The sequence below is a fragment of the Cyprinodon variegatus genome, unplaced genomic scaffold, assembly GCF_000732505.1.
Source record: "Cyprinodon variegatus isolate N-32 unplaced genomic scaffold, C_variegatus-1.0 Scaffold1558, whole genome shotgun sequence".
NCBI lineage: Eukaryota > Metazoa > Chordata > Actinopteri > Cyprinodontiformes > Cyprinodontidae > Cyprinodon > Cyprinodon variegatus.
In genome coordinates, this window is record NW_015152011.1 from 96,439 (window position 1) to 122,993 (window position 26,555).

A 26,555-nucleotide genomic window follows, 5' to 3' on the forward strand; every position below is an offset into this window, starting at 1 on the left:
CTTAATTCTGTTTACACAGGCGAAGGACAGACTCAAATCTCACATGTTGGACCCTCAGATAGAGACAAAAGTCCTCCTGATCCGATCCAACAGAATCTCAGCTGCTAGGTTTGATCATCCACCTGCTGCTTCAAAAAGAGGAGACGAGAGGAGTCACTTCCTCCACGAGAGGAGTCACAGACTCCACTTCTGGTTCATGATCGCAGACTGAACAGAAAGCTTAATGGAGATCCAAATAAGACGGACTGATCTCAGAAATGGTTCTAGATCAGAAACTGACGTCTCTTCTGCAGCTCATTGCTTTGTTTATTTCAGGCCAAACTCCTCGCCCGTCTGACTGACCCAGGGCGGTTTCAGCCCAGCAGACGGGTCTGAACCGGATGTGGACTCCCCAGAACCCAGATCAGTCCTCAGCAGTCTAATCTCAAACAGGTTGGTGCCAGGGGCTGACAGACGGCACGTCTGGCTTCCACTAACCCTACATGATGCTACACAGGGTGGTCATGGAAACTGCTGGTGTTCCCATGGCAACAGAGTTAGATGCTGTTGTGACAAGACCAGCCTCACCTGGCAACAGGAAACACAGACACACAACCACAGCACAACACTTTGAAGAGCAGATGGTGGGACAGAGGCCCCGGGTCTCTATGGCTCCTGGTCTATGAAGATTCAGGTCCAGGTCTCTTTCTTTAAATTTTGCCACACAATCCTCAGTTTGAAGTGTTACGATGGTTCTGATGTGGTGAAATATTCACCTTGTGACCAATCAGGGATTTCTATGAATGGTTCAGTAGAACATGGACCTGAAGTTCTACTTAACTTAAACCCTGCTGACCCCAGAACCATCCAAGGGTTCTGATGTTCATGGGTTCGGAATGCTTGGGTTAAAATCCCTTCCATGTTTTTGTGTTTCTGACATCAGTCTGTTCTTAGTGGATGAAGGTCCTTTATCAGAACACATAAAAACCTAAAGCAGTCAACACAAATTCAAAGTAAATTAAAGGTTTCTGCAGCTCAGGCAGAGCCTGTAGAAACATCCAGGAATGCCTGGAGGAACTCACATGCATGCAGGGAGAAATGTTTCCTCTCTGAGGAGTTTACAGCTGCAGAAGGAGCCAGAGGAGCCACAGAGGAACCCGAAGAGGCGGCCACAGGACGGCTGACAGATGACGCATTGGGGGGGTCTCCTGGTTCTCCTAGGAGGTGCTGGATGGAGTGGAGCTGGAAGCAGGGGTCAGAGAGGAGGACGGCGGCAGCTCGAGATGTTCTGCAGAGACACAAAGTGAAGAAAGATGTAATCAGATGTTTGACATCAGCAGCTCAGAGGGCTGGACCTGCACACACCTGACCGTGCAGAGGAGCATTTCAGTTCATTCTTAGTTTCCAAGTAAGAATTCGCCACAACACCAGCTGATTTAGTCAGAACAGAAGCTCATGTTTGGCCCCTTAACCTCCATTCTACCCCGACCTCACAATCTAAGATGGCTGCCATTTAAATCTAGCTGCAGCTCATCTGAAGATCTCTCAGGTGGATTTTCAGTCCAAAATTATCCCCTCCTGACCTTCTGACCCAGAGTAAGGAGGTGCTCAGGTTGTCTTAGATTTAGCAGGAGCTGAATGAGATTTCTGAGGAGCTTCATTCATCTCTGTGCTCCGTTCTGGCTGAAAGCTTTCCACTTCCTAAACCGATCTGTTCTGCGGTTCATCTCCAGCTCAGCTCAATTTTCAGCTTCACTCTCATTAAGGCTCATTATTCAGCCGTGCTTTGTTAATAAGGAGCTGCACATCATATTAATATTTATCTGCAGCTGGGACTCCGGGGAACTCCTGGGCTCTGAGTTTCTCTGGAAACCTCCTCCAGCTTCAGCTGCTTCACAATAAAAGCTGGAAGGACAGGAGGAAGAATGCATCAGGCTTTAAATGTGAAAAGTGGGAATCATAAATGTGATGGAACTATTAACGATGTTCCAATCTGATCTAATGAGCATCCAGAGTTTTTGTTAACTGTTTACATGTTAAAATTTGCTTCCTTTGACCGACTACAAATATAATCTAAATAGCTTTACAGCAACTGAAAGGTGAAAAAAGCTTTCCTAACGCCAGCAGCCGACATCCTTCAGAGCTTTTTGGAGGCTTCACAGGATGGACCTGCTGCTGGGTTCCTGTAAGATCAGCTCTGAGCTCAGATTAAAGCTTCCCCGTCTCAACATCTCTGCTGTAAGAGCAGATGGAGAACAGATGAGGGAGCAGAGAGGCTGAAAATGTCAGCATGAAGCTCCTGTTTGATTAGATGTAAAAACAAAGATTCCTGCAGAACCCAGAGGACCCCAAAATAATCATCATCATCATCGGTGTGGCTGCAGAAAGGATCAGCTGTCAGATTACTGATTACACCAGTTCAGCTCAGTGTTTGAGCCGTTGCCCCTAACGACACCATGGAGACCGTCCGTTCACGTCTCCAGGTGTGACTTGCTGAACAACATCTGGAGAGGAGAGTCTGAGCTGCAGAGCAGATGCCAGAAAGCCGTAACCTAAGACAACCCCTCTGTTTATCATTTGTTAGGCTCTTCTTTCTTCTTTTGGTCCGTCCATCTAAAACCTCCACATTTTGTCTAGTAAGCGCTCAGTGAGCTGGCTGCTCTGCATCATTCCTTCTGGTCTGTGTACCTACAGATGAGTTTCTCCAGTGTTGAGGGCTCAAGATATCTGGGATTTTGGTTCTTTTGATCCTAATCACAAGAATCAGTTCATTAATCTGGTTCTTTCCAAAGATCCACTCATTGAATCATTTAGGTAAAGCAGTACCATCTTGCACTTCCAGCAGAGTGCCAATAACTGAACTACTCCTCAGAGGCAATTCTCTGTTTGTTCATTGAAATTAACTAACTAGTTGTTCCCCTGGAAGTGCTGCTATGTCGCTGCATGGAAGCAGACTTGATTTGTTTGCTCTGTCACTGAATCACGGTTCTCCAGACACGGTGTGTTTCTCCATGGTACAACATTGACCTCAAATCTATTTATTTTATTATTCTATGTGAACTAGCTTTAAACAGCCAGCACTTGTGTTAAGTTCATAACACACTTTATTTTATTTATTTGTTTTAATGCAAGCATTTATGTTTGTGTCTTTGAACCTTAACAATTTTCAAAATAAATATGCAAATATTGTCAGAACATCTTCCATGTCTGCAGATGTTCCTTAAAATTGTTTTTTTTTTTATCAAAAAGATGAGAGAAAATGTTGAAATGTGAAATAATTTTAGGAAATGTTAAATATTATCTGCTGACAAAAAAGTAAAAGGTTAAAATTATGTCCTGGCTAAAACTAGACTAAAATGTTGACAGTTTTTGTTGACTAAAACTAAACGAATAAAATTATGTTTTCTTGGACTAAAATAAAGACGAAAATGCTCTGACTTATAGTCAACTAAAACTAGACTAAATAAAAATGGGATGATGTCGACTAAATGTGATAAAATACTAACAAGCGATGCTGAAACTGGACTAAAACTAAAACTAAATTTAAAAATGGCTGCTAAAATTAACACTATGGTAGACACGGCATTATTCTGAATATTGTTCATTGAACGACTCACACCCTTTCCAGACAAACCAGCACACTGGCAAAGATCTAAACTCCTCTGAGAGAAACCAATCCGTTCCCAGACCATGTATATTGAAGCACCACCGACTAACTTTAGACCCAAGTATTACACTTAGTTTGAGCTATATCAGACGATATTTAAGGTCAGTATTCAGCACTTGGCGTGCGTCATCAGCCTGCCCTACTCAAAACCTCGGCTATGTAACTTGAGAGGGACAGATCCATCCTTGTATGGATCATGTGACCCACAGTGCTTCTTTACTGCAGTCTGAGCTCCACTTAAAACACAAGAGCTAAAAAAAAAAGCTAAAATATGTTGTAAGACAAAAGGAAAGAAAATATGATTTGTTCAATTGAATAAATAACTGAAAAATCATCCAATTGTTCTTCAGATGTTTACCTATAAGTAGCAGTTAAATTAACCAACTCTATAATAAACCATTCAGTTGAATCGGTCCAATATGCAATAATAGCAACTATAACCGGGACATAAATAAATCTTATTGATTATTTGACATCTATGGAGATTTAAAGCTGATGATAGAAAAAAGTTTAACCTCTCCTCTCCATCCAGTAAGAGGCACACTCACGCCTCCGCCATCTTGTTTTGTACTGTATGCTAATGCTTACCATTAGCAAAAATTGAACCTCCTTAGCAGGAACATGCAGCCTTTAGGTGGCTTTTAAACTATTTACTTCCTTATGTTGACATCAAAGCTCAAAAGCTTGACCAACATTCCCACATTTCCTTCTCTTTTGTTTACTTTTGGCTTAATTTAAAAAAAAAAAAAAGGTAACAGAGCTACTAGGATCATCTCTGTCCCACTTCATCCTATTGGTGCAGAATCATTTTGAGTCAATTTTGTGATCGAAACCAGAAATAAATATCCATACATTTTTGTACCCATCAAAAATTATACTTTTTTTTCAATAAATGGAAATGTTCTTTGGATGTATTATTGTATTAATCAGCAAGTTTGATGATGTCCAGAGTGAGGTGATCCGTGCTCTTTGTTCTTAAACTAAAAAGCTATAAACATGTTCATTGGGTATCCTTTGAGCCTTTTTGTGGGAAATACTTTCACTTTATACAGGGAAAAGGCCTGCCAACTGTTTTACAAGCATGTTTCATGTTTGTATTTTCAACCACGCTTTGATATCAGGTCACTTCCAGAACGGATCATTGCAATTTCTTTTTTTTGAAGAGGATCAAATTCAGTTTATGAAACCAAATAAGGGGGAAAATTTAGAACATTTGGTGTGGAAAAAACTAAACAAAATACACATTTTAAAGTTAAACATTTGAGAATTGTTAATGTAGACTGTTTATGTTTTCTGTTTATCATTTATGATCAACTCCACCAAAACAGCAGGAAACTGCATCAGTTCCTCTCGAATTTGACGTCATATAGTCGCTCTATTTCACTATTGTAATCAAACCAGCAGTTGTTGTTTAGAGTTAGTATAATCTCATAGATCTTCATGCATTTAAATGCATTAGGAGCTTTTATATTCAATGACACTTTGTTAAAACGATTCTACAGCATGGAGGCAGATGGTGTTTAGCAGGAAGCAGGGAGAAGCTCGTCAAATGAGTGTCCCATTTCTCTAGGATGTATTGTGACCTTACTAAAGGAGATGCAGCCTGGACTATGCACTGTTTCCCAAATGTTTCCTGAAGGTTTTTCACTTGGCTTTGAGCTGCTGCTCAGATGTGCACGTCTTCGCAGCCAATCAGATGGGCTGTGAAATCCGCCTCGCATGGCTCCTTCTGTGGCAGCATAAGCCATCCGAGGGGTGAAAACAAAGTGAGAGCAGGAGGCAAACAGACAGTGAGCAGAGCAGTGAACGCAGGGAGGAGGAGGAGGAGGAGGAGGTGGGGGTGAAGTAGGAGCAGAGGAGAGGAGAGGAGGAGCTGGGAAAGCACCAGAAGAGGCAGACGGAGCGCACAAATGAGCAGAAATAGACGGAGGAAGCAGCGGCAGCAAACACTCAGAGCAGGGTCTCAGATATCAGACAATCTGCTGCTGACATCAGGACCAGAACAGAACCGGAGCTCCAGGAACTTTACTCTCTGCCTGTCTGAGGTGGTACTGAGCAGCGGAGGCGCTTCTCTCCTCCAGGTTTCTGAATCAGCTCTGAGCAGCAGCAGCAGCAGCAGAGAGAGCAGCATCGACACATTAAATCAGCTGCAGCGTGAAGCCAGGCGGAGTGGATGCTGCTGATTCCTCTGAGAGCAGCAGCCGGGCTTTCACTCAGGCTGGGTCCACAACAAGACGGGACGGGCTGAAGCTAAATATCTACTGGAGGGGAGTCAAACTGGACCATCAGCAGGTAAAGTTCCTCAAACAAGGATGTGTTGGCTGTTTAAAGATGAGCTGAGAATCAGGAGGAACTCATCTCCTCTCCTTAAATCTGCTTTCTTCAGGGCGCACTGAGCGGGCCGCTGGGTTCTGAGCTGATCCGTCTCCTTCGCTGATGGACAGCAGGCGGACGCAACACCTCATCCAACATCAACACGGTTGGTGAGCAGAGTTACAGCTCCTGAAAGCTCTTCATTGAGTCAAATTGTCTTAAGAGTGAGAATGAGAGACCAGCTATAGTCTGACGTCTCCATCTGAGGTTCTTAAAACATTGAATCAAGATGAGATGAACCACAGGACGCGAAGGATGTGAACAGCTCTGATTCTTTCTGAAGTTTGACAGACATTTGCTGGAGGTTCACACCATCCCGCTGGTGGTATCATGCTTGCTGCTGCTAGTTACATCGGTTCCCTGCAGGGGGCGATGTCGTCTCCATGGTCTGTGGCCGTACTGATGGTCTATCTGCAGTTTAATCCTGTCCGACCCGGCGCCTGCCCGTCCCGCTGCCTCTGCACCTCAGACATACTGAGCTGCTCAGACCAGGGTCTGGATACGGTCCCGGGAGCAATTCCCATTTCTACGGTCACTCTGGACCTGAACCACAACCAGATCCTGCAGCTGGAGGAGGACAGCTTCCAGGGTCTTCTTCAGCTGGAGGTGTTACGTTTAGCACACAACCAGCTGACCACAATCCAACCCGGAGCATTCAGGAACTCCTCTGGAGGTCTACTCAGACACCTAGACCTGTCAAGCAATCAGCTGCAAACCCTAAAGCAGGACTACTTCCAGGATCTGCCTGGACTGGAGGAACTGCTGCTGTTTAATAACCGGATCATGCTTGTGGAGAGCACAGCCTTGTCCGGACTCGAAAACCTCCAAAAGGCCTATTTAAGTCACAACCGCCTCACAGACTTCCCTTTCTTCAGCATCCAGGGGAGCAGCCATCCCCAGCTGTCCCTGCTGGACCTGTCCTCCAACCGGCTGCCCAAGCTGCCTCTGGTGGACATCAACAACCTGCCCACATCTCTGCAGAAGGGACTCTATCTGCACAACAACTCGCTGGTGTGCGACTGCTCCATGTACTCCCTGTTCAGGTTGTGGGAAGAGAAAGACTTTGCCTCTGTCCGGTTCTTCAAACAAGAACATGTCTGTCTGGTCCACGGCATCCAACGAAGTGGGATACGGTTCCTGCACAGTCGCTACTTTGATAAATGCAACCCGACAGCTGCGATAGAGCAGGAGGCCGATGTGGAGGTGAGGTTGGGGGCGCCGCTGCTGCTACACTGCATCACATCTCTGTCTGGGAACAGCGTCACATTTTTCTGGATCGTTCCAGACCTGGAGTATGTGGATCCACCTGGGAACAATAAATCAATCAAGATGTTCAAAAACGGCAGCCTGGAGGTCGTGGCAGCCCAAATGGAGGACGCAGGGATCTACGTGTGCATGGCTCAAAACGGCCAGCGGAATGAGTCCAGGGAGGTCAACGTGACGGTGCTGCCGCGCCACGACGACGAGGCCGCAGAGCCGTTCAACACGGGCTTCACCACCCTGCTGGGCTGCGTAGTCAGCCTGCTGCTGGTCCTCATCTACCTGTACCTCACACCCTGCCGCTGCCCCCCCTGCCTCAGGCCCCGCCCCCCGGTCACCGCCACCCTGAGTCAGAGCAAAGAGGGCGGGGCGGGCAGCGCCCAGTCCTCCATCCTCACCCCGACCCCGCCGACCACCACGGAGGGCCCGGGTCGCAAGGTCAGTACCAACAAGCGTGTGGGGTTCCTGGAGCCAATCAGGGAGCAGCAGAACGGCAGGCTGAGGGGCGGGGCGGGCTTCCTGCTGGGGGCGGAGCCACAGCAGCGAGCCGCGGAGACAAACTCTTACGTGTCAGTCTTCCCAGACACACCCATAATGTTGCCATAGCGACAACACTCACCTCGGAACTGGTAGTGCCCTCACCCCCTCCCCACCAACACCTCCCCCACCTCACCCCTCACCGCCACGCACTGCAGACCTGAGCACTGCCCCCCCTCAACTCGCTCCAAGTGCAATTCTGATCCAGATTACTGTTAGCTCAGGTCTGCCCACTGAGCCCCAGAACCGCTGCACTGTGACGGGTCGGGCTCAGACCCACAGAACCGCCAGAGTTCAGACCAAAGACAGAGAGGCCCCCTTTAAACCGAACTCCAGGGCGGGGGGCTGCATGAACCGCTGCTAAACACGTCCCTTTAAGCACGGCTTGTCCCTTTAACAGAACCGATGCCTTCGAATCTCCGTTAGAAATATTTTTTTTAGAGTTCTGTAGCTTCCTATTAGTGTTTATTGAGCCTTCGTGTGGTTAAATGTTTCTGCTCCTCTGAGACTAAACTGTCTTCAAGTCAGAGACGTTAGTAAATAAGTGTGAAAAACGATTGGCTGTTTATCTGCCTGTAGGAAACAGATTCCATTTAGAAACCAGCTGAAACCATTTGGAATATCCAAAGGTTCTCTTCTCCACTCCGCTCACATTAAAGCGAGGCGTTTCTTTGTCTTTATGGTCTCACTGCATCCAGAGCACCTTGTCTTGTCTCTACCTGTGTTAATAAACCTCCATATGCAACCTGCCTGGTTACTGTGTGCCAGTGTGTGTCTGCACAGTCACATCCTGCATGTTCAACCTGGAGGAGCAGGTGGAAAACAACCATCCTGTCTCCTGCTGCTCCCACACATTTCAGCCTTGAACAGGATTCACACCCATGTTTACACTTCCACTCTGTCAGGCTGCTCACAACGGCCTGATTCTGCAAGAGTCTGCAGGGAAACGGAGGCAGGAGGATCAAAATGAGCAAGTTTAAAATGCAAACCTTCAATCCGCGTTGATGGGAGAATTAAGTAGATGATGATGTGAGTTAATTAAAACCGTTTCCTGTAGAAACAATGCTTGTTCTGACTGAGCTACAGCTCCACTTCAGTATAAATATTTCTACGTTAAAGCTAATGGTTGCTTCCATTTGAATATAAAAACAGAAATAGATCAGTAGACTGAATACATTTGAAGTTATTTATATGTATTTTTTTTCTTTTTTGGGGGGGCTTTTATTTTTTAATGATATATTTCTGTTCAGAATAATTTTCTAGAGTTGCAGTTTATTACTTTTATTTTGAAATGCCCTTTTAAACAGGCTGTGAGTCTCAGAAATTAAAGAGACCAGAAGATCCTGGAAGGAGGAAGGACAACAGGCTAGTTGTCCAGCCGCAGAGCAGAGGACAGAGCGCCAACGTAAGAACCTGCAACATGATGGAGAGGATGAGACAAGAAACTTTCATTCCCTGTTCATCATCTTGAGATCCTGCAGTCTCTGCAACGGACATGGAACCTCCAGCAGGATAGAAACTTCTCCGCTACTGACAAACATTTACAGTCTGTTTAATGTCTGCATGCTCTGAACCCGCCTGATGCTTTGTGACGAGGGAACACCTCAGCAGATACCAGGTTAGAGTTATCTACAACCTTTCTACACCATGTTAACATCCCAGCTGAGCAGCTGAGGCAAGAAGAGGAAAGACAGAAGCAGTAATGAAATATTGATGAGACTTTTCTTCTGCTCGGAGCAAACCGAGGACATTAAGACGGATGAGGAGAACATGGCTTTAACCCAGGGAACCTAAAGCGCACACCTATGGTTTCAACATCTGGCTCTGCAGGTTGGATCAACTCAATCATCATTTCTCTGACCTGCAGACAGGAAACAGGAAGTGCACAGATAATAAGCTCCACCTCATTCTATCTCACTTTGTATAGACCTGACAGAGCTGCTGCGTTGTCACGGCAACCTGCATGTAGACATCCTTGAGTTCAATCAGAGCTAATGCTCTTCAGGGATTGGTCACAGAAAACCTCCAATCACAGCAGAAATGGCAGGTAAAAAAAGTTCAGGCTGATCTGTGATTCAATCCCAGAACATTTCCCTCCTGATCATCCTCCAGCAGCTTAGGAGATGCTTTAAAGATTTAAAGAGAGGCTGCTTAATGTCTGAGGCATATGAGCTGGGAGAGAGTTCAGGAGAACAATAACAGGACATGAAGAGTGTCATAATTAATGTCAGAGCGACAGCACAGAACAAACAGTAGGAATATCATCTCTGCTCGCTTTTCTTTAGAGCTGCAGATGGAAACTAAAACATCTTAGGAAGTTAAAGCTTCACTTCTGAAGTCAAACTGGTCCCATCAGAAGCTGTAGGGTGATCAGAGACCAGGGACCAATTAGAGGCTTTTATTGTGAAGGTTTGGAGACAAATCAGACAAACTGAGACTGAAAGTTTTAACATTTTAGAAGAGAATATCTGTAAGGTAGTGAGCAGAGGGACTTCAGCTCAGGCAGACAGGTCAGATTCAACATCTGGAGCAGGAGCCATTGAGGAGCAGCTGCTCCTGCAGGTCAGCCAGCGTTTCCCTGCTAACATCAGAAGGTTAGAAGAAGCTGCTCCATCAGGGAGAATCTCCCAGAAGCTCCACTGAAACAAGCACCATCAAACATTGATGGCAGCTTCTGCGTGAGGAGCTGAGGATAGATCCTCTAAATCATTCATCAGCTTCAGACAGAGAATAGGGAAGGTCCCACCCACGCAGAACCTCTTCCAGAACAACACATCCTTAAAGCGCTGAAGCTCCATCTGACAGGAGAAAGCATCGGACCACTGGCTGCAAACCTCTGGCTTCCAGGGTTTATGGGTCTGCAGAACCATATAATGTGGAACAAGGAACCCTGCATCCTAAGAAGAGCAATAGACTGGGATGTTCTAAGAACACAGAGAAGATTCTGGTACTGAACTGAAACATTCACAGCAGAAAAAGGCTCCAAGTACATGAAAAATTCAGAGGAACATTAGATTTATGTTAGCTAAGTAAAGAACTTCTCAAGAGAACTCCAGAAACCAGACGAGCTGAGATGAGTTTGGGTCCGAAGTTAAACATCCTCTCTTTCCTGTTTGTTCCTCTCTACCTTTCCTGCTTTCATCCCGACCTCCTCCTCAGGTCTATCCGTCTCACCCCTATTCCTCCCTCCCTCCCTACTCTTCCCAGCCATCTGAGCCTCTCCTCCCCTGAGCCTTCCTCTTCCCATCTCCTCCTCCTCCTCTTCCTCCAGCCTGATCTTCGGACCTTTGCTCTGCATGGTTTCCTGAAACTGATCCCTGAAGAGGACGGCTGACCGTCATGCATGTGGGAAAAATCACACAGACACGTTCCCCACAATGCCTGACCGACCCACGGAGAGGAGCAGAAGATGATCCTGATGGTCTGATGAAGGAGGAGCAACAGGACAGACGGACCTCGGAGTCTTCATCACAGTTTGCATGATGGCAGCACCATCACAGAGTCAGAGCAGGCACTAGGGGGTTCTGGGGAGTATAATGGTGAGAGCAGTGCATGCTGGGAGAACAAGTTCAGATTTGATGAGTCACCAGCTGGTTTAAAATGGTCCAGGTTATAAAAGGTTCCGCTGAAATACGAGCATGATGATCTCTCCTAATAAACAAGTTGAGATGAGACAAAAAAAAAAAAAAAAAACGGGGAAATGTGTCGGATTCTTTCCGGGTCGGACCTGCCGAGAACAGCCATAGAGACATTTACCAATGATTAAAAAGTCACATGACTACGTTGTCATGACAACGGGCAAGCTATTATAAAGACATGTTGCAGAGGGACATGTCAGGGATATTTAACAGTGATCTGTGTTCTAAACTGGAGCATAAACAGGATTCTGAAGGTTCTGGAACCTGCAGTGTAGAGCCGCAGGATCCGGTAGAAACAGAGAGGAGTTTTAAGATTTAATTCTAACATGGTGGTCTACAAACATCCATCTGGAGGTACCAGGAGTCTCCAAAGGGTCAGTAACATAAAAACACACATTTGATTTGTCACTAGGTAAAACCTACACACGTTTCAGCCAATCACAAGCCTCCTATCTCCAAATTTGAATTATATATGTTAGGTAGTTGTTGAAGCATTTGTTGGCCTTTAGAGGGATGTGTGATTCTTGTTGATGTCTTATTCACTCACAAGATGAACAAAAAAAAAAAAAAAACACAGGTTATGTTTTCTTGCGGCAGCAAATTTCTGATCAGGTCAGAAACGATTTGAGCAAGAGTCGCCCCAAACTTGTCGCACGACTGGAAAAATGGCCTCAAATACGAACAAAAATCGCACCGTTTGTGCCGGGCTTAAATCCAGCTGACAGGCAGTGTGCAACGCTGTTCCCTCAGCTGTTCTACAGCACTAGAACCGTTTTAGAGGTCCAGAACCTGAACCTTTTTTAAACCTCAGGACACAGTAACAGCTCTGGTCATTCATGTCAGGGACTACAGTTCAGCAGAACCAGAAGAGGAGTTCTAAAAGAACCTTAACCAGCATCCAGTCATCTTAAAGTATAACTTTACTTTAGTATCAGGACCAGGTGGTGATCCTCCTGCAGTTCTGACTCAGATCCCGTCAGCAGGATCCAGAGGTCCTCCACAGCGGGATGGGTCTACGTCCTGAAAACAACGTGGCTGTGATGGAAAAAGCCAACCTGCTGTGAAAGTGGCTTCTGATTCTGTGAAGCTGCTAAACTAATTATCCCGGAGCCGAATCTGATCTGTGGGAGGTGGTGAGCAGCTCTCAGCTCTCCGAGCCGCAGCTGATGGATCATAATTAGCTCCATTGATTTGTCTCACAGCAGGGGTGGGGGGCTCTGTTATCAGTCCTGATGAGGACAGAGTCAGACAGATGAATCCACTCTGAATATCAAGTCAATCTGGAAAGAAGCCTGTCGGATCAGACAGCAAAGGAAGACAGCTGATGGAAGGAGAAACTCTTTCATTTAAAAACTGACTTCTGCAGCTTTAATGAAACTTTAATGATCCTTTCTGCTTCTCTCCAACCGAAGTTCTGTTTGACTGAACCACTTGGTGCTCCTTCTCTCTAAACGTGACCTCCATAAGCAGATCTGTCCAGGTTCTGGATTCTGTAGAGTGAGGAAGGGTTTGGAGCAGCGTTCTTTTCTGGTGACATCCTGGTTGAAGCAGCTGTACATTCAACCCCGACGTTCCACTGAACGGGCCGCCGTTTCTGCAGAGCAATCTATTCAAGGGCCTCGGAGCGGCTTGACTGATTACACAAGGAGTTGGTAGTAGTATACATTTAGGCCAGGGGTCTTCAACGTTTTCCAGGCCAAGGACCCTTAAACTGATGGGAGAGATGAAGCGGGGACCCCCTGATTATATATATTGTATGAAAATGTGTTATATCAAACTGGTCCTATAGTCACTCTATTACAGATTGTTTCATGTAATGAAAGTAATTTCGCCCTGAGATTATTAAAGTATTTCTGATTCTGATTCCTGGTTGGTGGGACAGGTGTTGTGAATGAAACGGTGCCCAGCTTCAAAGAGCTCCTGTGTGTCGCTGAATGTGTGCATTGATGACTGAAAGACATCTTCTGCCTCCATTTATCTGTTTACTTCAGTGCATTGAATTCATGTTAATGGGAATTTAAAGACATTTCATTAATTGAAAAAATTCCAGGGGGGAATATTAAAAAAAAGGATAATCATCCAAAACCTTTGTGACCCCCATACAGTACCAACGTGGACCCCCTAGGGGTCGCAGACCCCTGTTGAAGACCTCCGATTCAGGCTTTGACAATAAAAAGGCCTTTGCCTTTTCCTTTGTAAAATTTTCCACCTCCAGAATAAAAATTTTGTGGTTTATGGTGTCCTATGAAGGGAGATTCTCTGGTGGCTCTGCCCTGGACCCGCAGCTCAACTCAATTTGGGTTTCAGACTAAAATGCATGTAGTGTTTAACTTTGAAAGTCCAACGGATCTACTTTGCTTTTCATCAACTGACTTCCTGCCTGGAACATTCGCTCCACTCCAAATTGACGTGGAGTTAAAGCATCAAGCGTGAAAAATAAACTAGCTTGGGAATTTAGAGAAACCTCCAGTGACCAACGCTTCAGGGAAGCAACTGGGGAAACCAGCCTGACTGACAAGCGATCACAGATGCCTTGTGGCCGCGTTCAGGGGAAGCTCTTCATGACCAATCCTAATGCTTCAATGCTAGCCACACTCACACCAGATCTAACCTACAAAATACCAGCTGGGCTAAGAAGAGCTCATTCTCCAAGACAAGAGGTTCTGAAACGGATCCTAGGCATCATTGCAAAAACATGTGTAGCATTAAAATCAAACAGAACTGCTGGGATGGGTTGAAGTTCAGCACCTGATGAGAAGGAACCGTTTCCACCAGGTTTGGTGAAACATTTTAAACATGAGCAGACAGACTGATGGCAGAGAGCAGTGAAGAAGATGGACATCAGATTGTAGCTCCTCAGAGTTCAACAGAGGCGATGTTTTACTGACAGCTGAAGACTTTAACCCCGGCTGACCTCCAGCTCTCCAACGCACTGAAAGCTGGCTTCATAATGGGATCAGATCTCCTCCCTAAACACATCAGCACCTTAAAGGAGCAGTCTGACATTTAGAGAAACACTCAGACTGGAGCTGCTGGCTGTCAGAGCTGCAGACATGAAGCTGATAGAATCAACAGTGAGTCAGAGCTGACAGCCATCAGTCTTCTACTGCCTACACGTCTGCATGGGATAAACACACGTCTAGAACAAATACATATAACCTCTGAAAATAGGCTCTACCTAGAACTTTCTTTAGACCCTAAAGTGCAAATTCGTTCTCTGTCTTTTTACAAGTTCAAGCTTTTAATTTATATTAATTAATAATCATTTAAACATATATAAATATGTTTCTACCAAAGAGGAAGACAGTAAGGTACAGTTTGGACGTGGGTCCTGTGTCACTTTGTCTGACGCTCTCTAGAACCTCCATGCAGGCAAAGGTCTTACCAGCCTCTGGCCAGGATGCGTGGGGTCTACAGAGATGTTAGATGCATTTCCAGTCCCTCCCTATCACTGCACTATTCCTGGATGGAGGACAGGACGGCTGTCTTGATATTAAATGCAGAGCCGACCTGAAACCTTCAAATTTTTTTCCTAGCTTTTATTGTCGTTGCACTGTCACAAGTAGAGACCAACGAAATGAACTCTCTGCATTTAACCCATCCCCTTGGGGAACAGTGGGCTGCCATTGCGTGGCGCCCGGGGAGCAGTGTGGGTTTAAGGGTCTTGGTAAGGGACCCAGAGTGGCAGTCTGTGGGAGTGGGGCTTGAACTCAGAACGTCAGGATCCCAAGCTCTATGCTCTAACCACTAGGCCGCCACTCCCCAAAGCAGGCATTAGCGTGAAGGGTCTTGCCTAAGGACCTACACTGGCAGTTCATTGCCCCCAGCTGGGGTACAAATCCAGGCTTCCTGTTTGCAGGACGGGTGACTTACCACCTGAGCTAGTCAGCCACTTTTTCTCACGGTTTGCAGGGTGGAGTCTGCTACAATTCACACAGATTGAGAAACCCACATCCAGAGAGCACTTTACCAATGTTTCCTGGTCTAATTCACCTTTTTCCACACAGACATCACATGAGTTTGGCTCCTGCAGTCATCACAGATAAGTGATCCATCCACAACTAACAGCCCAGAGTCTCACTTTGGTTCTGATGATTGATGAAGTTATTTCTCCATCTGTCAAATGGAGTTTAGGTCGGTTCTGCTCAGAGCCAGAAAAAGACAAACTATTTTTAAGCAGAGACCCGACAGTAATACTTTAGAGCCTCAGCCCGAGTAGGTCGGTGTAGAGGAGCCCTCTGATGGAGCCCCAGTGAGTCACTGAGGTGTGTTTAAGGGCACCTCTGTAAATATGAAACAGCTGCAACGACTTCTCCTCTCATTGTCATCGTCGCTGTGTCAGCATGTGCAATCATGCAACGGCAAAGACAGCAAGGACAAAATGTTTGGTAGGATATAACAATAATTCATGTGTGAGGTGTTCAGGTTCTGATTGTGCACAAAATGCTGGGACAGCTGGAAGGACTCCAACTGTCCAGTTTAGTGACCGGGGCACTGCAGACAGACTGGGGATGTGTAAAGACAAGGGGCAGTGTATTTTGGGATCTTTAAGGTCGTCATGCTGATTTTCAGCGAGAATCTAAAGCTAAATGTTAAATGACAAGATATGTATAATCCACAGTGCTGGTTGAAAGTCTAAACTAAATAGAGATAGAGAGGAAGTATGAGAGCATCCTTTACGGGCGGTTTCTGCAGAACCAGAGCAACAATGACTTATTCTAACCAGATTATCCAGATTATCCCTCTGCTCCTGAACCTTCAGCAGACCTTCATGGTGTAATGGGCTGTTGAAGCGTTGGGCCTCAGTGGCTGCAGGAAGAGACGTGATAATTACAGCTAAATGAAGTGTTGCTGAAAGACTCTGTTGATACTGATGAGCTCTGCTGACTGAGCACAGATCGGAAGCAGTCCCACTGCTGTTGGCTTGGTTTTAGGAAACATCCTACTGAGCTCTATGCTGAGCAAATTCAACTTTATATTTGTTTGTATTCCTGAAGGACATTTCACTTGTTGTTATTCGGGTCGGATCAAAAGAAACATCAGTCCTTATAACACCGGATTTATAGAAGAGATCTAAAAACTCTACATCACAGCCATCATTTACACCAGAAACATAATTTCAAGTCAATGAAGGTCAAAGAAAGTAGGACTGTACCTGACCCAGTTATCCTTCTGATCCATTTTCCAGATTTTCATCAATCACAGTTTAGATTGGCTGTTTTGTTTTACAGATTTTCCCCCAAAAAAACTATGGAGTTTTGTGATAATAATGGTTTCGACCTGGTAAAATAGTCAGAAACAGCCTTTAATAGAAGACTCCCAGATTTCTGACCAATCAGAGCCCAGATTTCAGAGAGACACACCCACACTCTCATTCACTCCAAATACATTTCACCTCTGATTGATTCTGGAGAAAATGGACCTGAAGATTCTGTTTAACCTGTCAGGACTCAAAGAAATCACTGCAGACACAGAAGCACGTACATAAGGCTGACAGATCCAGACCTGCTTTAACACCGTTTTCTCTGCTACTGCCCCTCAACGACTGAACAAATAGAGAGAATTTCCAAAGCAACCAGTGACTCAGGTTTTCAGCTTGTGGTGAACATTAAACAGCAGAGATGGAGCTCAGTCTAAAAACTAAGTCTCCATGACATGAGGAAGGGTTCGGTCCAAAGTCCAACAAGAGGTGGAACCACATTCTGCAGAGGTTCTGTCAGTTAAAAACCCATCCATTCCATCCATTTTTCTGTCACGCTTTATCCCAGCTGGGGTCACAAGGGGTGTTGGAGCCTAACTCAAGCAGTCTATGTGCAAGAGGCGGGGTAAACCCTGGACAGGCCGCCAGTCTATCGCAGGGCAATAAAGAGACAAAAAGGACAAACAACCATTCACACACACTCACACCTAAGGAGGATTTAGAGAAGCCAATTAACCTAACAGTCATGTTTTTGGACTGTGGGAGGAAGCTGGAGTACCTGGAGTAAAACCACAGAGAACATGCAAACTCCCAGGCAGGGGATCAAACCCAGAACTTTTTTGCTGCAGGGCAGCAATGCTACCCACTGCGGCACTGAGCAGCCCTCAGACAAAAACCATGAGCTCGAAACTCACAAACATGAAAACCGAACAGAACTAAAGAACTACCTTTTTTTTTATTGTCATAACACCGTCACAAGTACAGAGCAATGAAATTAACTCTCTGCATTTAACCCAATCTCTTGGGGAGCAGTGGGCTGCCATTGTGCGGCGCCCGAGGAGCAGTGTTGGGTTAAGGGTCTTTGCTCAGGGACCCAGAGTGGCAGTCTGTGGGAGTGGGGCTCGAACTCAGAACCTCAGGATTCCAAGCTCTATGCTCTAACCACCATGCTGCCACTCCCCTAACTAAAGCTCGGATCCATCTTCACACCATGTATTCACTGACAGACAGATCATCGCCAGCACCAAACCAGCTGATTAGTTGCTTTCCTCCACTCTGTCACCATCCCAGCTCTTTGAATCTGGTTCTAACAGTTACTGATAATGGAGTTCCAGACCTACCCCTGTTTGTCTCCATCCACCAGGATCCGGACCAGGATTCCTGTCACTGCCACCAGGATCGGGTAGTGGTCCACACTCTCCAGACCTGCAACAAATAGAGAGGATGTCAGCACAGTAACAGCATAACTGAGGAACATCTAGACCAACCGAGTCCAGGTCAGGGTGGAGGCAGCAGCAGATGGAGGCTCCCGTCTGCTGCTCCAAGCTCTGCCAAAGCACACCTTAACTCTGCAAGTGGAGCCAACTCTGACCATTGGCCAGTTTGGATGTTTCTGACTCTACAGCCACTCTACCTCTGACTTCAAAGGTTGCACACTCTGTGTAATGGTGGGAGTATACGGTTCCATGCATACAAGTGACTCAACTCAAGTTTGAGTCAGTTACAAACTATGAAGCACACCTAAATCCCCAGACCTAAAAAAGTATGACTAACTGTCAATGAAATACGTTTTTATAGCGCTTACCGGAGGTTCAAATAATGAGGTGAGTAATGGAATCAGTGTTGCACTACAAAAAATGTCCTGATACGTTATCATATATGATACGATATGTATCCGTACGCGCCAGCTACCATTCATTCATCCTGTCTGCTGAACTGCTGCTAGTTTTACTCACATGCCTGGAAGATGTCTAGTGCTGCTACCACAGATGATCTCGCTCTCCAAATGGAACGATTCAGATTAGCTCGCCGAATGAATAGAAGGGGTAGCGCGTAGCCGCCTGTGGCCCGGACTCCAGTCCAGCACATGGATGACGTCATACACACTCCGCTTTGTTAAAAAAAATATCTAAATATAAAAAATATAACCGTGGATCTCTGGGGGACAGTGATTCGCCTACATGTTTGAATGCTGGCGTACCATAAAGAATAAATTATGAACTGTTTAGTTTGTGCCTTCAAGTCATTGCCCATAGGAAGACGTTACTTGGATATAACAGAATATCTTCAGAACGGCTCCAAATTACAGAACTAATATGGGTGACTAGAGCATGATGTAATAACGTAAAATCAAGGGGCTAATGTAAAAAAAAAAGTGTTCCCCTGTAAATACAGATTAACTTTTGACAACAGTGTGCGGAACATTAACTGGTGGGAACCCTGCCATGGGTCAAATACCGCCTGGATACGGTCAAACAGAAGTAAATGTACATAAACAAACAAGCATTTAGATGAACAGGGAACCTTCCACCGGAAGGAGGTCAGAGCGCTAAAATAAAAAGGTGAAACAGCCATCCTGTTTGGCGTTTACTCAGAAACTGGCAAAGAGTCAAATGATTAGAGCAAGAGATTTAAACCAACTGACGGAGAGACCTCCAATCAGAACCTAACTGTTGGTTCTGTTCGGTTCAGCGATGCCCTAAAAGCTGAGCAGCAGTGTGCAGCAGGGGGAGGCGGGTTTACCTGGCAGCCTGAGGTTAACGACCCGATCAAACAGGTTCTTCTCAGCCGTCACTCTATTCAGAACCTGGTTCAACAGCTGCAGACAGAACAGAACCGGAACAACACAGCACAGCTTAAACAACCTGGTTCTGATGGATATTTCTCCAGAACGTCCGTGCAAGTCTGGACGGACCGGGTCTCACCTGAGCAAGCCGTCTCAAAAGCAGCTCTGCTGACGGGCGGGACCAGTCCAGGAAGATCTCTGGGACCAAGGTGACCGTCATCTCCAGAACCCTCAGCAGGCTGACAGACAGGTCGAAGCAGGTTGCACACACCTGAGCCCAGATTCACATCCCGGATCAGAACTTTGGCACACGGTTACGTCTACACACAGAACCAGAACCCAAACCGAAGCTCTCTGAAGCAGCAGTTGGTGTGATTACCTTCAGCTGACGAGTGTCCACATAGTTTCTCTCTGGACGCTCTGCAGCCTGCTGGATCTGGACCAGAACCAAACAGAAGGAAGAACTCATCAGATCTGGTATTTTACTTTCACATCAGAACCGGACCAACTGGACTGAATTTACAGAACCCTTCCTCAGCCTGTGGTGTTATTGTTCTGTTATTGTTCTCAGCTCAACACTAAGGGATGTCGTTGGCTCTTATTGTGATCCCACTACTGGTTCTGGTTCTGCTCCAAGCTTACCTCCTGGATCATACCGATGAACTCAGAGAAGGCCCAGTTGAGCTGGTTCAGGACGCTGTTGAGAAAAGAGGCGGCCATGTCTTTGTCCATGCTCAGTAGCTCCGCCATGTGTCTCTGCAGCAGCAACGACGGGCACGGTTCTGGACCGGAACCAGGAAAGGAAGCACAATCAGAGAGGGGTCTCAGAGGGACAGACAAAGAACAGCCTCCTAAAGATGTTCTAATGGGTTCTACTGGGTTTTGGGTCTACTGAGGTCAAACAACCTGGTGGCATCACGTTCATTAAAGCTCATGATTGATCACAAAGACAGAAACCAGAGGAAGAACTCCAGCTATGAAGATCCATCATCATCATCACCACACCAGAGTCGTTCTTTAGACCTACGGCTCCGAGCGTCATCAGAAATCAGCTCACAATCTAGATCTTATCTGGACATTCTAAACCTAAGAAAACTGATTTCCATTCTCATCACCATCAGAACAGAAGCCTCATATATTCAGGTTTTAATCATTTCATCTAACCCAGGGGTCGGCAACCAGCGGCCCCAGAGCTGCATACAGCTCTCTAATGCCCGCCAGCTCCCTGGAGCTTTTTTCAAAAATAAAAAATATAATAAAACTAAAACTTTCTCTCAGTGAAGATTTGCGCCATAGCCTGCAACACAGTGTCAGGCAGGTGGCTGTTGTAAACAAACTGGCAAAAAAGGAAGATAGCTGATGAGAACAATCTTTTTTGCTTTCTTTACCAGTGAGGAGGGATTGCCTGCATGTTTGCTTTGTAACAAGAAGTTGTCAAGTAATAAAAAGAGTAATTTAGAAAGGCATTTCCAGGGAAGGCATGTTAAATTTGCAACCAACCACCAAGCTGGGATTGAGAGAAAAATTGCAATTGCAGAACTTCTGGATAAATTACAGGAGCACCAAAGATACATTTAAGAAGTGGATTGCATCTGCAAACTTCACTACAGCTGCTAGTTTTGTTGCAAGCATAATCGAACAGGTAGGGCTCTTATGCAGGTGTGTGAACTTTATTCCATTTTTTTCCCCCAAATCGTCAAAATAAAAATAACACCAACAATCTGATCTCTTTATTGTGTTTATATGATATCATGAATGCAAAAAGAAAACTAATATATAAATATTGCAATGGAATTTAAACAAAAATCACTAGATATCATACAGCACAGTACTCCCATGATGTGACATTTGCTCCAGGATAAACATTTAATCATGAATGCTTATTATATATTTAAGCTTACATAATCTTTTTTTTTAAATAGTGGGCTAATAGAGCCAGTGTTGCCATATGGGGATTATATAAGACTTACATTTTTGCATCTCCAGAAAGATTTCTTTTTTTGGTCAAATATGACTCTTTGAACAGTTTAGGTTCCCAACCCCTGATCTAACTGGATCAGTTATGTTAATCCAGACTGCACATCAAAAGCAGAGATGCATCTGATCGGACTGTAATAAACCTGCAGGTGATTTTTTTCACCAGGTCTGGACAGTTTGTCTCACCCGTTTCTGCACCGCTAACATTCATGGTGTAGATTAATTCTTCTGGGACTCAGAATGATTGAAAGATTGGTGCGATTACAAGACCTTCTCTGGGTCAGCTCACCTTGGATGACAGAACATGGAGCTGAGCAGCAGTGATTATTGATCAGTTGGAAGCAAATGCTTCCTGCTGCAGAAAATGCAGCAGAGGCACTAACTGCTGAGCCAGCACTAAGCATGATGGACAGCACCAACAGCACGCAGAAAACAACAGAACTTACTCTGGAAGCTAGCAATGGACAGATCTCCTGACAGGCATGCAGAGAAGACATGGATGGAGGTCAGAGAGCATGCATGAAAACAAGAGACAGATTCCTTCAAACAGAACATAAAATGAACAGAAGGGGGAGGTCCAAGGATTCTGGGTAGGGGAGCAGAAACAGAACCTGAACCTATGATTCTGCCAAAAAATAAAATCTAAGATGTGAGAAATCCAGAATAAAATTTTTACTGGAGGAACCTGATGTTTCTCTGGTTCTGTTCTGCCTCCGGAAATAAACTATTTCATCTCTACAACACAGAGACTCTGAAACACACACACACACACACACACCCACACACACACACGCGCACACACACACACACAGGGAATGAGTGAAGCTGTAAATCGGAGCTGCAGTAAAAATAAACCTGCCGGAGACGGATGGACAGTTTTATTTATGGAAATCCATCAAAGGAGCAGAAACTGGATCAAACTTCAAAAACCATAAAAATGCCCCAACATGCCGAGAGAAGAAGTTAATGCTGTGGAGAATGAGTGATTTCTGCCTTTCCTTTGATGTTTATCTCCTCGGACAGACTGATGAGGCCTCCTGTTTTATCGCATCTTCAGCTGATTATTATTTCATTGGTTAAACTCTGCTTCTGCAATCTCAGGCTCCAAATGAAGTTCCAGGGGAGACAGATTTAGGGCAAACGGGAGGAAAAATTGACCATGTTTATCTCTTTATTTTCGTCTAGTTCTGGTTCCTACTCACAGACATTGCTTCTGGATTAGTTAACCACAAATAGCGCAGACACAGTCACACCAGAACCTACTCTGCAGGCTGGGCAGGTTGGCGTCCTCAGGTTTGGTCTTCAGCAGGTGAGGCAGACGGGTGTACCTGTAGCCAAACCCACAACCCTGACAGGAGAGGAGGAAGAGCAGCTGTTTAGAGACATCAGCAGAGGAGGAACACCTGAGGAGAACCTGACACTGAGTTCTAGTTCTTCCATAAAAACACCAGTTCAGATCTGGGCTTGGTAATACAAAAGCAGACAGATGCTCCTATCTACCTAGTTAGATAAGAATTTGCTTGTGTTTTGGTACTCACCCTCCAAAGTCTGACCAAGATCCAATTGGTCTGAGCCCAGGGCCTCTGCTCATATGGAGCCAGAAGGTTCCTCATCATGGCCACTCGCCTGAAACCAGAAAGAAAAAACCTTCTGCACACCTGTACCTTTATATTTTCATTAGAAGTGTTTTCATAATGTCGTGGTTTTACATGAGGGGAGGAGGATTCCCTCATTAAATGCCATCTTGGTCCTCCTCAGCTAAACTATTAAGGATTTTGCCTTTTGGATCAACATCAGCGCATCAGGTTCTGATCCTGGTCCCAGATTAACTAAGATAAATCTCAAGACTCACTGCTCCTCTGGGATCCGCTCCACCGCCCTGAGGGATTGTGGGTAACAGACGTAGCTGGCCAACGCCTGCATCAGGGAATCTTTGATATCTGAGGGAACAGGGACACTTTAGTGAAGGAGATCTACCATTAAGTAGTCGGATAAACATCACAATCCCCCCACAGTAACAATCTATCCCTGCAGCGCCCCCTGATGTGTGGATAACAGCTTAGCTTTAGTGAACATCTGAGTGGCAGCTACAGCAAGAATGAAACCTTCTTCTTCTTCCTTTTAAGAATAAAATATTATTTTTTTTCCTCATAAATAAGTCAGGTAAAAGGAGAATATTTTTATTTTAGTCTGATGATTAAAACAGGCTAAGAACTAAGTGTTTCCAGGATTTTACAGAGGAGCCTAAACGCATCGCCCATTTTAATTGTCCCAATAAGAAGCTGCTGGACGGCTGCAGGCAGATCGATGGATTTCCTGAGAAACAACAATCAGCGTGTTGCTACAGCTGATAAACATCTAGTTTTGGTCACAGAGAATCCTCTGAAGAAGCGAACAAACCGAGTCACAACAAAACCTGTAGCCTCCCAACTGATCTGAACAAAACCTCAAGAAAACTGACTGTAAACAATTCTAACTGGTCTAATGTTGCTATCATTATTATTTTTTTTTGAAAGTGCTCACTTAGATCTAAGTGATCTTAATTCAATTCAGTTGAGTTCATTTATACAGCCCCAATTCACAACACGTCATCTCAAGGCACTTTCCAGTTCACCAGATCATCCAGTCAAATTGATTCAAAGTTTTCTATCCAAGGAAAACCAGTTGATTGCATCGACTCAATGATTCGAAGCCAAACCCTCACACTAAGCATGCTTGTGGTTATTTATTCTATAGCACCTTTGTTTTGAAATCAATTATTGTGAGGGCTTCATGTTGCTATAAAGTCTGCAGGGAGCAGGGGTGTTTAGATGAATCCACCTCCAACTTTATTCAGTGTATGAATAACTTTGACCTTTACCCATTCAGGGGTTCTTGGATCAGAATCAATGGGTTGAAAACCTGAGGACTTTGGTGATGATTGCAAATCATAAAAAACCTCCTGAGGTTACGGGGTTAAAAAGCAGCAAATCCATTTGTTGATTTAATTTCAGGGAACTTTATTCTCTAACTATACCTGGTCGTCATCAATCTCTCTCTCTAAGCTGGGCAACCCTGTTGGGTGTGTCCTGTTACCTGTTCCAACGATGCGCGGGTCCGCAAAGTGCTTGGCGAGGATGGCGGCGAGCTGAGTCAGCGTTTCTTCATAGCCTGATGGAGAAAATTAAACGTTGTGTGACAGAGAGAGAGATGGTACAGTTGTCTGGGAAATGAAGTAAACTCTACAATGTTTGTGAGCACTTTGTAACTATATCTCCCTCCAAACATCGGATGAAAGTCAAAATTTAACTTTCAAAGCATTTGCTCATCCATCCAGTAGCTCAAATTTGGAAAAGAGAGGAAGCAATTTTATATCTTAATCAACAATTAATCAAAAAATAATCAACCGGCTAATCTAAATTAAATAATGGTTTGTTGCAGCCCCAACTGTGATTAAAGTGATGGTTTCACTCAGCTTCTGAGAATCTTCAGTCGACAGGATCTCACGCAGCTGAGCATGAATGTTTGACCCTCTGAGCCCAGATGTCCTCTATTTCCTCTTTTTCTACGCCTTATAAGCCTAAAGTCAACTAAGGTGAGATATATGATTAAATATTGCCTTTGACAGTACAGGGAATTTGTTATCAAATAGGAGCAGACACCGTTCATGACGTCAACGTATCAATTTATTTCTGATCTTTTTTCTTTTTTTTTGGAAAGCTGAAAAAAAGTGAAAGATGCATTCCCATGAAAAAAAACCTAAAAGAGTAATTTTTGTTAACATAAATGCATTGTTTTTCTTTAATTTAGGAGGGATGTGAGACCCTTTGCCAATAGAACCATTTAAATATAATTCACATTTAAAATAAGAACAACTGCATTGTCTATTTCAATTGCATACTATCTAATTATCTTATTTTAAGAGTAAAAATACTCATTCCATTGGCAAAAAATCCTACTTACCTTCTCAAGTTAAGGGTAAAAACACTTAATTTAGGATATTTTTACTTGTTTCTAGATCTTTTTGTAGTCCATTAGTTACCTGGCAGCTCCTCCATGCCGTTAGCAGGGCTGAAGTAGTTCTTGAGGGCGCTGTATGCGTTCATGGCCACGTTGAGGTAGAACTCTGGAGTGAAGGCGAACAACGAACCGGTGGCGTCGGCGTGCTCGATGGTCCGGATGCAAACACAAAGCAGCCAATAGACGTCCAGCATCTTCTCCTGAACACAGGCAGGAGTTAGAATCTCAAAGGGGTCAGATACATACCAGCATGTTCTGCAGACGGTGAAGCACCTTGGAGTAGATGGTGGCGTTGATCCAGGCCAATCTGCGGCTCAGGTGGTTCAGCTTCTCTGCAAAAACATTTTGACTCTTCTGGAGCTCGTCCAGGATGTCAGCACGCTGAAATAAACACAACCCAGAGTCACCGGCTGGATTCAAACACAACCATCAGAACTGAACCTACAGAATACTTCAAACAAAACCAATGTTAATGTTCTACTGAAAAAAGGGAGGGTTCTGTTAAAAAAAACATTTGCTTGGATCTTTCAGCGCCTGAAACAAAAAAATTATCTCCAAAGAAAACATATTTAATTTAAAAGGAGGAAATTTGACATCAGAACCTGAAGAGAACCTGAACTGCACCTCGTTAGGCAGAAGAAGGTGATGATGTCAGATTATTTAACGAGTTTCTACAATTTTGCTGTGATTAAGCTGAAGAGGGGGGAAAAATTCTGCACTAAAAGAAAAAACATTATTTTATCATTTAATTTAACTTAGATTTGTTGGTTCAGATGTCTAAAGTTTTAATTATTGGCTCTATCCAGTCAGAGAAGTGTTCTGGTGGGCTGTCACTGTGGTTCTGACCCAGCTCAGAGTTCCTCCCCATCAACACTGGAAGATCTAATGTTTGACTCCGCTCTGCGTCTGTTGCTCTCTGCTGCCCCCTGTAGGAGCAGGACAGCAGGCAAAACTACAAAAAACTGCAGCATCAGCAGGCAGAAAAGCTCCGATTCTGTCCTCACCCGAGCAGGACAGCGAGCGATCTTCTCCTCCGTGTCCTTCAGAGCCACGGCGTATTCATGGACTTCGTCTGCCACCACCACCATCTGCCAGGAACAGGAACACGTTTAATCCTGACAGATCTGGAGCAGCAGGTTC

General features: G+C 44.9%; 2 protein-coding genes across 2 annotated transcripts in view; one reads left to right on the plus strand and one right to left on the minus strand.

The window, feature by feature from the left end:
• LOC107103902 (E3 ubiquitin-protein ligase RNF123-like) overlaps nt 1-26,555 on the minus strand; it is a gene marked incomplete at its 5' end in the record, with an annotated part of 45,168 nt that overhangs the window by 12,872 nt on the left and 5,741 nt on the right. Inside the window, 13 exons of the mRNA XM_015403758.1 lie at nt 1,062-1,267; nt 17,995-18,079; nt 19,397-19,472; nt 19,579-19,710; nt 19,819-19,875; nt 20,082-20,221; nt 22,680-22,764; nt 22,955-23,042; nt 23,269-23,356; nt 24,492-24,566; nt 25,438-25,615; nt 25,689-25,796; nt 26,420-26,503. Of these exons, the coding sequence (XP_015259244.1) occupies nt 1,062-1,267; nt 17,995-18,079; nt 19,397-19,472; nt 19,579-19,710; nt 19,819-19,875; nt 20,082-20,221; nt 22,680-22,764; nt 22,955-23,042; nt 23,269-23,356; nt 24,492-24,566; nt 25,438-25,615; nt 25,689-25,796; nt 26,420-26,503 (1,402 nt within the window). The remainder of the gene's footprint in view (nt 1-1,061; nt 1,268-17,994; nt 18,080-19,396; nt 19,473-19,578; nt 19,711-19,818; nt 19,876-20,081; nt 20,222-22,679; nt 22,765-22,954; nt 23,043-23,268; nt 23,357-24,491; nt 24,567-25,437; nt 25,616-25,688; nt 25,797-26,419; nt 26,504-26,555) is intronic.
• On the plus strand, nt 5,000-8,646 carry LOC107103903 (amphoterin-induced protein 3-like). The gene is made up of 2 exons (XM_015403759.1): nt 5,000-5,938; nt 6,033-8,646. The coding sequence occupies exon 2, from the start codon at nt 6,350-6,352 to the stop codon at nt 7,883-7,885; it is 1,536 nt and encodes a 511-aa protein (XP_015259245.1). The 5' UTR covers nt 5,000-5,938; nt 6,033-6,349; the 3' UTR covers nt 7,886-8,646.

Bases quoted from the DNA above. Each gene is read 5' to 3' on its own strand.
- LOC107103903 (XM_015403759.1), top strand. From the start codon at position 6,350: ATGCTTGCTGCTGCTAGTTACATCGGTTCCCTGCAGGGGGCGATGTCG.